Here is a 12,931-nt window from a genome sequence, read left to right on the forward strand (position 1 = left end):
GGAACTTTCCCATGAAGCTGTTGACAGTTTTTTCGAAAGCCTGAATGATATGATGTTCTCTCCGGAACAGAAATAGAGACTTTTGAGTAAACTCTCACACGGCGTTCCCTGAATTCGGCCTTCAACTTTAAAATAAAGTCACATGAACAATTACAATCCAGTTCACGGACAGCAACTTTTTTCAGCAAGCCCCTAAAATATTTTTCTATATATTTTTTCCCGGGACACTGATTTTCTGCTTAAAGTAAGAGACTATTCCTAGAGAACTAAGATTTCTATTTTAGATACTTTATAGACTTTATAGACTTTAGCTGCCCGCTGGTATGTTCGCAATAGATTTTATGTGATGAAATGGTTTCGACTTTTTTTCTGTATAGCCATATTAAGAGCCATTTCATGTGTATTTCTCATATACCAACAAGCAATAATACATAACAATGCGTGTTTACTTTTGCATTTAATTCATAGCTTAAGTGCATACAATATATATGACTGCAATTTTTCAGTATATTTGAAAATTTCGAAATGCATTTATGTATTTTGGGGTGGTAAGGTATACACTATACTCTATAGTATGTTGTACTATGTTATACTATGCATAGATTAGTAGATATGACCATAGTTAGCGTGGAGTGGGTGTCGTGTATTTCTATAGGTTCTGATTCGATCCCCCTATTCCTGACCCTATTCTGGTTAAACTTACTAGCTAGTTAACTAACAGTCAGCCCATGAGGCAAGAAAACCCCCATGATGCAGATACCGTTATCTGACGCAGTCACACTACGGCACAGGAACGTGTTATCTGATTAGGTCATAACGCTTGAGATCTAATTAGACAAGCGACATTCCTCCAGCCCCTGATAAGGCATACGACGTTCTCATAACAAATCAAACCTATGACAACCTGGATAATCCGTGCGGCCATTGTTTTGATTTCACAGAGAACTTTAGTAAAGAATGTGCTAACGAGCAAGTCGTATGACATCTTTATTGACGTACCTATGTCCATCCTTACGTCAATCTCGGCACCTTTAAGGTATAAATATTGCCGACCTTGCCCTATGCAAAGACACGCGTGGTGACAAGACGGAGCAGCCATACTTGCCGAAGCCGAGAGCAGAAGCAGACCCCGCAGGCAGCAGCCCCGCCTTCCTGACGCGCTGAGAGACGCGCTGCTATCTCAAGCCGAGAGACCCAGCACCGGCGCTTCTGGGCAGCCCTCGCAGGCAGCCTGGAATATCGAGAGCAGAGAAAGAGATACCATTCCTCATTCATCCTAAATTCCAGGTACAGAACTGAATAACCCCTCCTAGAGAATTCTTTAGTTATTCACTTGGCAAAAACAAACTTAACTTAAACTGTAACTTTCTATTCCCGCCCACGCATTAGACTTAGGTCAGGTACACGGGGTAGGCGTATTTAGAAACACCAGTTGAGTACGTTTAGTCAAAATGTATATGTGTATGTAAATATATTTTAATCATTTTAAACATCATATGGCTCAGAAACCATATCAATGTTTTTACAGTATTATTTTATACTATTGCTTCTAATGTATGCACTTTACTTAACTATAAGTATTGCAATAATATCGATCCATTTCTCTTGTACGAGAAAAGAGACTGATCAATAAATAACATCTTTTATTGAACACGCCCGTCTCTTCCTTTTCTCTACATTCTGATGAGACTAAGAATGCACGTACTGACTGAGTAAAATAATTGCCTTGTGCTCACACGACTCTCGAGATTGACTCTTGATTAGGGGAGAGCAAAGTTGTCATGTTCTATGGTTGTCAGAAACTAAATCCCTTCTTGTCTAATCAGGAGAGTTCATCCTTCCTTGAACATTCGAGAACGTTTCTAGCGAACTCTGAGCTTAGCTGGCAAACCCAAAAATTAAGTCTAGTATCGACAGTAGTAGACCTAGTTAACGTCTGGCCTAGGCCTTTACTGCTGTAGGCACTATTCCAATGCGCAGAGCCTATTGGGAAAATAGGAGCTACACTACAAGGCCCCCCAATTCGTATGGTAGTGTAAGCGTAGTCCATTGCACTCTTGGTTGCTTCCCGCCCCAGGCCAAGCGAACCATAAGCTTCGTCAGGGTTCTGAAGAAGCTTTTCGACAGTACAATGGGTAAATTATTAAATAGAAACAGGTACCGGGGCAGCACCACCATTTTCATAACGGCTATACGGCCCATCAATGATAGCGGGAGTTTACACCACTTCTCTACGTCATCTTCTAGTTTGCTGAACGCCACACCGTAGTTCTCGCGAAAAAGGACATCGGCACCTGTGTGTACCATAATGCCTAGATATCGCACCGGGTCAGTAGACCAATGTAGTGGGTATTCCATATCGAAACGTTCCGTCACTGGGGACAACGGGAACACAACTGACTTATTCCAATTTATTCTGAGTCCAGAGAGCACGCCAAAGCGAACCACCTCCCTCAATACGGAAGTAAGGTTCACCTCCGGATGGAGTCGTCGTTTTCTTCGGAGATGATCTCAAGCTCCTCCGACTTCTCTGTCTCTGGAACATCGGGGCAATCATTAAAGATGTTTTCCGGCACTGGTGCAGCTTGTTGAGCCATGACGTGTCGTCAAGCCTGGCGATCACAGATGGTTTTCTTTGATCGAAAAGAGGCACAGGCTTGGCAATCCTTTTCCTCGTGTTCTGGCGATAGGCAAAGGTTGCAGACCTGGAGATGGTGACTGTGTGGAAATTTAGCTCCACATTGGGGACATTTTTTGAATGGAGTTCTTTCCATTAGCCGTAGGCATGAATGGCGTATATAGGCCCAACGGCTCACGTCGACAACTGGAGTCGAGAGATTTGAGTTAGCGCATCGAAGGCAAGCGAACAAGACAATACCGTCGAATATGATGGGTTGCACATCGAAAAAGTTGAGAAAACACGGTGTCGAGCCAGAGTGCAGCAAGTCCCATCCGAACCCGATGGCGGAAAAAAACAATCTAGAGATGGAGTCGATGCCCATGCGCACTACTAACCAAAGGAGGAGTCACCTATCTCATGACTACAAAGACTTCTACAATAACAAAGTGCAAACATCCGAGCCCAACACCAGATGGCGATCTATGCTACAGTATACAATCTACAGCTCATATGCCTCGAACACTTGCTTACTGGGATCATCTATCGGCTACATGGCGCTCAAGCCATATCGACATTAAATTAATGCGGTATTGACAAAACCCTGCAAAAGTAGTCTTCTTTTCAGTCTCACCAGTCGCTAACACTTTGCCCCAACTAAAGAGCCATAATCCATAAAGGGGTAAACCATCTCACTGTATTTTTCAGAACCCAAACTCCTCAACAACTGTAAGTGTGGATAATCATTCTCTAATCATATGAAACCTCTCTTTTCTTCAAACCGGTTTTATTTTTGGGTTAATTAATTACTCTGAGATTTATGCATTTCTATTCTTTTGTTATTTTTTTTAAAATAGTCTACTTTTATTGAATGCTTGTAGACAGTTTACCCTGTACCCTTTACTTCATACCTTTAAGACTTCTCCTTTAGCTACATATTTCCTTAATCATAGCATTACTTTTGTCCTTTATTACTGACACTAATCTCCCTCCCCCCCCCCCGAAAAATCTAAAAAATTACAAGGATTTAGTTTCCCAAAATATTAGAGGTCTCATTGACCAGCAAGTAATTATTGATCATAAAATTCATCAAATAAATTAACATAATGGGATTTTGTTTCATAGTGCAAGAAAGACAAAAGGACAACATTAGAACATACTAAAAAAACATACGATCATAACACAAAATTGCTAACTACTAATTCTTGGAGGGGTAGTGGGGTGCACGGGTGGGAGGGGATTTGTGTTTAGTCGTGTGGAGGACACTCTTGCAATAACCTTGATACTTTGGGTTTGGCAGTAAAGGAAAGTTAGTCAATTTAAGCTGAGTTGAGCACTCCCTGCAACACCAGAATATCAAAAGCTCCAAACGCAGCAAGGTTAAGTCAGCATTCTGTCCCTAAGAGTTCAGTAAATAAATTATTATGAGCAATAGCAAAACCATTTTCTTGCAGCACTTAAAAATGGCAGAAGCCAAAATGTTTTTAAAAGAAAGTTAGAATTGTGACATGGCCGAACAGGAGGTAGAACCAAAGAGAGGAGAGAATGCTCAAGAACCACCAATTGAAGGACTAGATGGTGGCATAATCTTCTCAACGAAATTAATTTCGAGAGAGGTGTTTGGTGTCTGAAGGCGTTGTGTAGAACCAGTCTCAATAAAAAGACAGTTACATTGGTAAGGTGACTTGCTTTGTGACACAATCATTACTGCCTCAATCCAGTGATACTAAAATAAGTAGTGAAACATCACTTGAGTATAGACAAAAGGGCAAAGTAACAATTCAAATGAACAAAGCTATAGTCATAATATTACAATTCGTTTATAATTGGCACATTTGGGAAAAGGAAAAGATGAGAAGATAACTGCAGAAGCCTATTAAAAGCACCAGAGAAGGAAAGATACCTCTCACTGTCTTAAACAGGAAATCAAGATAAAGATTTGTATATACACCATAACCACACTTTTTGCTGGAGAGGGGTGAAGGGAAGTACACAAAGGTATTTAGTTCATATTTAAAAAGATGAAAGCTTTAAAGTTACCTTTCACATCAACAACAAAGTCCTTCTGCGAAAGGGTTTTGGTGTTACTAGTTTCTGTTGGGGTTTCATCATTGTACTCCTCATCTTTGAAGCTGTCGTAGTAGTAATCTCTATCCTCCACAACATCCTCTTCCTCTTCCTCCACAGCAGCAGTGAAGTCCTCTACATCGGCCTCGGTGGGGAATTCGCTTAGGAGGCAAGAACATACAGGTGATAATGGGCTCTCTCAAGTGGCTGTAGAAGAGTTCCACTGAGCCAAAACAGACTGCTGGCTCAGGCAATCTGCGTGGAGATGGGTTGTTATGGGAGAGGGGTAGCTTAAAGAGAAGTCATTCAGACTTTTATGACAAAAGGATATACATCGATATATTAATCCAAATCATACCTTTTATATAGATCATAATCTTCTTCATCTTCTTCTTCATCATCCTCATCATCATCATCTTCCACCTCCTCCTTAGAAAGCGCCTCATCTGGAATTTTGGTCTGGGGACAACATACATATTCTGTGCCTCGGAACTGGTCTGTAGCACATGGCAGCAGCATGCCATAGCTGTGCAGTATCATGACTTCAGTCATACAGGCCTAGAAAACAGAAAAGCACAAGAGAACCTCACTGAAATGCGTAGGATTCGTTGGCTGTACAATACTCTGGCATGGGTTCTGGCAAATGGGGATGCTAAGGAAAGGACATGCGGTTAATGCATTTAGAAAGAGTAGAGATATCATAGAGGATAGGATACCAAACTTCGAGCTTAAAGATCATCACATTCTTGAAAGAACAACCAATCCTTACCTGTAGCATCCCACAACACAGAGGACAATCAAAACGACACCAGTGCATTTTTTTTCAGGCAAATCCCCACTTTCTGGACGCCTGAATCTGAACTCAATGATTTTCTAGACCAGTAAATTAAACCCAATTACATTTGTCTTTCTGTACCACAGATATGAGAACATCAGGTGTGCCCAAATTAAGAAAGGACTTTTCTGGAGATTGACTTTTGGCTGGTGACATCCATGTAACTCCGCATTTACAATGGGAATGTGTGGCAACTTCGTATCTGACCGAAAGGCTGGGTATACATTTTTTTCTATTTTGGACTATAACATAAATGAGTAATATATTTTCAAGGAACCAATGCAGTGTAAGATTTTACCCAGCAGACTGTACAACTACTCAGATCAGGTCAGATTAATTAAGGGGAGGACTATCCCAAGACTTGCTTCAATAGAGGCTATTAACTTATGGGCAGGTAGAGCAAACCCAAACAGGGGACTCAGCAATAAATTCAATTTAAGGCACTTCAGATCACCCAATTCGTTGTTTGCAACTAAAGCCATTGCCACAATCCAAATGGACTCCAATTATCAACATCAAGCCTTTTCACCTCATTCTGGCTTATCTTTTGCATCCTCATCCCACCTCTTGAGAAATGGTCAATGGGCAGCAAGAAAAACTATGAACTGGCCCTAAGGAGGATAATCGAGATGTCTGTGTGTGAACTCCATATACTTAAATGGGGGAGCGGGCAGTGGGGAGAGGGAGAAACATAGCCTACATCACAGTTGTGCTTCAATTAACTAATTACACAAGTGCTCATAGGTGTCATGTAGAAGGCAATGTCACAAAAAAGGAGCAAAAGACAACTAAAGAGGTAATAAATGCAGGTATAGCCCAACATCGAAAATAAGGAATAAAGTACAAGGTGTAGCCCTTTAGTGTAAAATAAATGTTCAATGTCATCAGAACTGCCTACGGTATAGTTATCTACAGGAGCATCATATTAATTCACAGGACTGTCCCTGCCAGATTGCCGCATGGAGAGCTATTCACAAAGGAACTCAATTAGGACAGTGGCTAGCCTGCCCAATAAGCCAGCCATGCAATTGCAGCTCTTTAGGCTTACTGTTCAGTTATCCGCAGTTCCACTGGGTTCTCAAGACTCATCTTCATCAGAGCAGTGCTATCTGAGGTACTCAGAAATGTGACAATCCCAGAGACTCCGGTGCTAGGACCCTAAGTGGTGTAGGCCTGTAGGCAGTGTGACAGAGCCTTTCAATGGCCCTGGGGAAACAACCCGGCTGCTCGCGTTCCACGCCATTAAGATGCCAGTGCGGGGGACCACACATGGAGTTTGGGGGGGGGGGATCATCCCTCACTTTTCCTCTCCCCCTGTATTGGACCGTCCCCAACTGAGACACCCCTGGAGACCGGTGCAGAGGCCAAGGGCCGCAAAAATTGCAGAATGTGCTGCGGGGTCCAGCAATAAGTAGGAAGACTTAGCCCAACCAACCCCTTTGCCAGACTGGAGGGGGCACAGAAGAGCCGTGGAGACTGAGTGCCAGGGAGGTCCTAGTTCTTCTTATCCCCCTTTACTCTACAGACCAAGACGTGACAACAGGCCCACCCTGGGCCCCGCTGAAACAAGTGAGGCTGCTGAGGGATAGGCCACTGTGGACCTACACCCTTACCACTCTGCCTGCCAGCTTTGCTGGACTTCCCTACACCGGCCCTTCGTTTTGACTGGGAACCATTTAGGCCAACCCCCTCCCTTTTTGTCTAAGACTTCTATCAAATGGAGTTCTAGGAACATGCCGCGGCCTGGGCAGACGGATAGATTTCCAAACCCCCATGGGTGCATCACATCTGACTTCATGAGGAGAGACCGGCAGGCGATCCACTGCCTCCTCAGTAGTGCGGTACTATGAAATACAGGCTGTCACATGCAAGCCCACATCGCTTCCCTCCTGTACGTGTCCGCCCTACGGCACCACCCTCCATGGGAGGCTGCATGCCATGGGGCTAAAAAAAAAAACAACAGATCAGCACCTGGATTTCTTGGCTATGACCCAGGCCTCAACTGTGTAAACTGAGATATTAGACACGATCCTAAAGGTGATAGAGACCTCCTGCATCTCCCTGGAGGCCAAGGTAGGCTCCATCGCCATAGACATGAGCCTACTGCCAGATTACCATTGGAAAGGCTCAGATCGGGTCATCCAATCGGAAAAGACATCATTCAATTTGATGCCTCACACAACAGATCTGCAGGCCTACGTAGGGGAGCCCACAGAGCGGGCGATTCCTGGGAGGATGAGCGGAGGGTCGCTTACGCCGAAGCAATTTCCGAATGGTGAGCCTCCCTGAGGGAGATGAAGGTGAGAAAATGGAGGATTTCCTGGAGCCCTTGCTGAGGGAGATCTCCCCCCCCCAGCTCCAGAGCGCTTACCCCCATATTTCTTGATGGAGAGGGTTCATCTGTTACCCTTGCATCGAACCCCACCACGGGCTCTGCCGCACTAGATTGTGGTCATAATTCTGCCCTATAAATATTAGGACACCATCCTTAGAAGGGCCAGACAACCAGATTCTATTCTCAGGGTCAATCATTGTATCCTCATATTTCTGGTTTACACACTGGCAGTCCAACAGTGGAGAACCTCCTTCCTCGAAGTCAAACAAATGCTCCGAAAATTAGGACAATGTGCGAGAAAGAGACAACTTTCTTGCATGGTATGCCCCCACTTTTTGCTGAATTGCTGATGTACTTTGATTGAGTGTGCCCTGGGCTCCTGTCAATCAGGTGCCCAGGGCCTGTGTTCCTCCTTCCCTGAAACTGTATTGAAACCTTAAACCCAATTGGCATCTCTGGCCACCTGTCAGCCTCTGGTAAATAGTACCCTAGGTACCGAGGGCACTGTTACCCCGAGAAGGCGCCTTAGGGCTGCAGCACTTATTGTGCCACCCTTAGAGGCCCTGTACGCCGACACCCACACACTGCCTTTGCAGGCTGAGTGTCTCGATGCAGAACAAACCACAGTGTCGACTTGGCACACATCCCTGTGTGTCATGCACACAACACACTGTCCTAGCATACCTCAGTCACCCCCTCTAGCTGGGTGCCCTATGCCAGTGGTGTGGGTACAGGTGCATGAGCCCTGTACCCCTACAGTACCCAGGTCCATTCCTGGGCAATATAAGTGCAGTGCTGCCATTAAGAGTATATGGTGCTGGGAGGTCGTCATCACAAATTCCACAGCACCATGATGGCTTCACTGAACACTGAGAAGTTTGGTATCAAACTTCTCAGCACATTAAACCCACCAGTGTGGGATTTAATGTAAAATGCATGACAGAGGGCATCTTAGAGATGCCCTCTCAAACTAACCAACACCCAGCGTCCTGACTGAGTGGCTGCCACACAGCAGACATGTTGCTGGACCCCTGGGTCGAGAGCCATCCGCTCTCATGGGCCTGCAACAATGCACATCCTGGGGCGAGGTGCTAGGCCTCCTCCCCCAGGGCAGGGCAGGGGAAGCTTCAAAGGCATGCCGCCTTTGTGAGCTTCTCCAGACCACTTGCTGTACTCAGCAACTGGCCCCCACCAGTACTGACCCCCACTCTGGCGGAAAAATTGTCGGGAAAACCTAAGTGAGGAAAAGGGGTGTGCCAGCCTCTTCAAACCCCACCCATCAGGTGGGGGAGGCGAGGTGAAGCACAACTCCTGGCTCTCACCATCTTGAAGATTGGGAGCCCTACCCAATCAGGACCAGGCTACTGCCCCCCTCCCACTGGAGAGTGGCAGGATAGGGGGGTGTACCCACCCCAGGAAAGGGCACCATTGGTTCCTGACCTTTACATATCTGTAATGCCCCCAAATTTAGTATTTAGGGGCACCCTGAACGTTCCTTCCTCAGATCCTGATTCCGAAACTACAAAGAAGAACAAGAAGAAGGAAGAACTGCCTTGCAGCTGCTAACAAGAGGACGACACCAACTGACTTGGCCCCAGCCCTATAGGGCTGTCGACCCTCGAACCTGCTCCTGCTGAATCCCGGCGTCTCCTGTGGTCAGCATCCTCGAAAACCTCGGAGGACCTGACTGCCTTGCTCATCCAAAGACTGGGACTCCCGCGAGCAGTGGTTCTGCTCAAAGATCTACAACCCCTGGTGCCAGCCAGGAACCGCGAATCCAGCACACTCTGCACCCACCGAGCCCGGCCTGTGCCTGAGTGAACAAAGACCATGAGGACGTCCCCCGGCGACTGTGACCACAAATCCGGCACCCAAGGATCCTCCTTGACGCTCCTGATGACGCCTGCAGCCTCACAACCAGAGACCCCCCCAACCCCGACCAGCTGAGGGTAAGATTTCCCCGACGCTAAAAGACACTCCTGCACCCTGCGCCCCACGGCCCCCTGTGCCCAACTCATGGGTGTCTACCTAACCTACAGCTTTCCAACTTACCTCTCAAAGTGGTGGTCACAACCGAAGAATCTCCGTCCCCGGGCTTGCAGCCTTTGTTCGCCTTGCAGCTTTCCCATTTTAAACCATTGGGCGCCAGACGGCTCAAAAGCACCCTGCACACAGCCGCCCGAGTGCCACTGGAAGTGCAGCATCTGTTCTATTCTACTTCCCCACTTGCCCTGTGTAAGTGACAAGGAGCTCAGCTCCCACGGCCGCGGGGCCTGCCTGCTAGTAGCCACCAACCAAACGGCCCCTACCCGCAATAGGCTAACATTGGGCCTACTCCCTCTGCACCCGGCTGCCCCTGTGCCGCTGAAGGTGTAATGAATATGCTACTTACCAGTATGCATCTGTTCTTGGCATGTAGGGCTGCTAACATTCATATCTGTAGCATAGATCGCCGCCTAGTGTTGGGTCCGGATGATTGCACATTGTTGTCCTGGAAGAGTCTTCGAAGTATCACGAGATAGGTGGCTCCTCCCCTGGACTACAGTGCGCATGGGCATCGACTCCATCCCCAGATTGTTTTTAGCCATTGTGGCAAAGATGGAGTTTAACAGTGAAAGTGATGGCCATGCTAGAGATTAAATGCAAGAAAAGTCTGCAGCCGCTACGGGCGACGGGGAGGAGGGCGGGCGATATGAATGTTAGCAGCCCTACATGCCAAGAACAGATGCATACTGGTAAGTAGCATATTCAGTTCGAGGCATGTGGGCTGCTAAATTCATATCTGTAGCATAGAATACATAGCAGTCCCTCCATTAACGGCGGCTGCCCGTGCCAGCTGCAGAAGTCTGAAAAAGTGTTTTAAGAACAGCCTGTCCTACAGCTGCCTGCTGTTTGGAATGCACATCTACACAGTAATGTTTGGTAAACGTATGTGGTGTAGACCATGTGGCTGCCCTACAAATGTCTTCCAAAGGAATGTTACCCAGGAATGCCATGGAGGCCCCCAACTTGCGTGTGGAGTGTGCTCTGGGGGGGACCGTTAAAGTGCGCTTAGCCTTCTGATAGCAAATCTGAATACACTTAACGATCCACCTGGCTATTCCTGCTTTGGAAATGGGGTTGCCTTTATGCTGGGCTGCGAAGGCAACAAAGAGTTGCTGTGTCTTTCTAAAAGGTTGTGTTCTTTCAATGTAGTACATAAGCGCTCTTTTGACATCAAGCGTATGGAGCATCCTTTCTGCTACCGTTTCTGGGTTGGGAAAGAATGCGGGCAGTTCGATTGTTAGATTGACATGACACTGCGACACCACCTTAGGGAGAAATTTGGGGTTAGTGCGCAGCACCACCCTGTTTGAATGAATTTGTATAAATGGCTCTTGAATGGAGAGCGCCTGTAGCTCACTAACACGTCTTAGAGACGTTATGGCAATGAGAAAAGCCACTTTCCATGTGAGGAACTGAAGCTCACATGAATGCAGAGGTTCAAATGGGGGACCCATCAATCTGGTGAGCACCACATTGAGGTTCCACACAGGAGCTGGCGGGGTCCTGGGAGGGATGACCCACTTCAGCCCTTCCAGGAATGCTTTAATGGCAGGCACCCTGAAGACCGAGAGATGCTGCCTGTTTTGGAGATAAGCCGCTATGGCGGATAAGTGTATCCGAATGGAAGCGTATGCTAGATTGCATTTGTAAAGATGCAACAGATAGATGATATTAGGAATGGATGCATCGAGCGGGTTGATAGCGTGCTCGGTACAGTTGATGACAAACCGCTTCCATTTTGCTGCATAGCAAGCTCTGGTAGTGGGTTTCCTTGCCTCCCGGATGATGTCCATGCATTCAGGGGGCAAATCAAGGTAGCCAAACTCTAAGACCTCAGGAGCCAGATCGCCAGATTGAGCTGCTGCGGATCCGGGTGCTGATTGTCGCCACGGTTCTGCGTTAAGAGCCGGGGTGTGAGGTGCAGTATTTGATGCGGTACACGGAGAGTTCGAGGAACGTGGTGTACCACGGTTGTCGCGCCCACGTTGGAGCAACTACGATGAGCGTCAGCGAGTGGTGCTTTAGCTTTCTTGCCACCAGCGGAATGAGAGGCGCTGGGGGAAAAGCGTACGCAAATCTGCCTGACCAGTTCATCCATATCGCATTGCCCTGCGATAGTGGGTGAGGGAACCTGGCGGCAAAGCTTTGGCATTTTGCGTTTTCCTCCGTGGCAAACAGGTCGATCTCTGGATGACCCCACTGCTGAAAGTACGGGCGGAGTACTGATGGATGTAACTCCCACTCGTGCATCTGGTGGCTGTACCTGCTGAGCAGATCCACCATCTGATTGTCTGTGCCCGGGAGGTGTTCCGCCATGAGGAAGATGTTCCTCTGAATGGCCCACTTCCACATGCTCTTAGCCAGATGAAGCAACTGTGGAGAGTGCGTACCTCCCTGCTTTTGAATGTAGTACATGGCTGTCATGTTGTCCGTCCGGATCAACACGACTTTGTTGCACAGATGTACTTTGAAGGACTTGAGTGCCATGAAGATTGCCATCAGCTCTAAGTAGTCGATGTGCATCTTCCTTTGTTGCGTTGTCCATAGTCCCTGCACCGTATAGTGGAGCACATGAGCCCCCCATCCCTGGAGAGATGCGTCCGTTGTTAGTGTAATCTGTGGCACAGGCTCCTGGAACGGTCGGCCCTTGCAAAGGTTGTGTGGATTCCACCAATGCAGAGAGCTGTATGCCCGACCCGCCACCAACACTAGGTCGTTTAACTGTCCTTGAGCCTGAATCCACTGATGCGCTAAGCATTCTTGGAGCGGACGCATATGGAGTCTCGCGTGCGGGACTATGAAGATGCAGGAGGCCATCATGCCTATCAACTGCATGAACACTCTCGCTGGGAGTGAGTGTTGCGGTCTGAACTTTTGGATCAGCGCCTGGATGTTGTCGATCCTCGCTGGGTTTGGCTGAGCTGTGGCAGCCAGAGTATTGATCGTCGCGCCCAAATACTGCCGCACAGGGGCCGGCTGAAGGTGTGACTTCGGGTAGTTCAGTGTAAATCCTAGACTGTGAAGGAGGTGA

At 47.2% G+C, this 12,931-nt stretch overlaps 1 protein-coding gene across 12 annotated transcripts in view; it reads right to left on the reverse strand.

The window, feature by feature from the left end:
- Window positions 1–12,931, reverse strand: part of APLP2 (amyloid beta precursor like protein 2) — a 684,051-nt gene that overhangs the window by 401,958 nt on the left and 269,162 nt on the right. For all 12 annotated transcript variants that reach the window (XM_078681958.1, XM_078681961.1, XM_078681955.1 and 9 more), the window contains exons 5-6: window positions 5,043–5,242; window positions 4,658–4,845 (exon numbers count right to left, since the gene is read on the reverse strand). In XM_078681958.1, the coding sequence (XP_078538084.1) occupies window positions 4,658–4,845; window positions 5,043–5,242 (388 nt within the window). The remainder of the gene's footprint in view (window positions 1–4,657; window positions 4,846–5,042; window positions 5,243–12,931) is intronic.

Source organism: Lissotriton helveticus, chromosome 3_1 (genome assembly GCF_964261635.1).
Source record: "Lissotriton helveticus chromosome 3_1, aLisHel1.1, whole genome shotgun sequence".
NCBI lineage: Eukaryota > Metazoa > Chordata > Amphibia > Caudata > Salamandridae > Lissotriton > Lissotriton helveticus.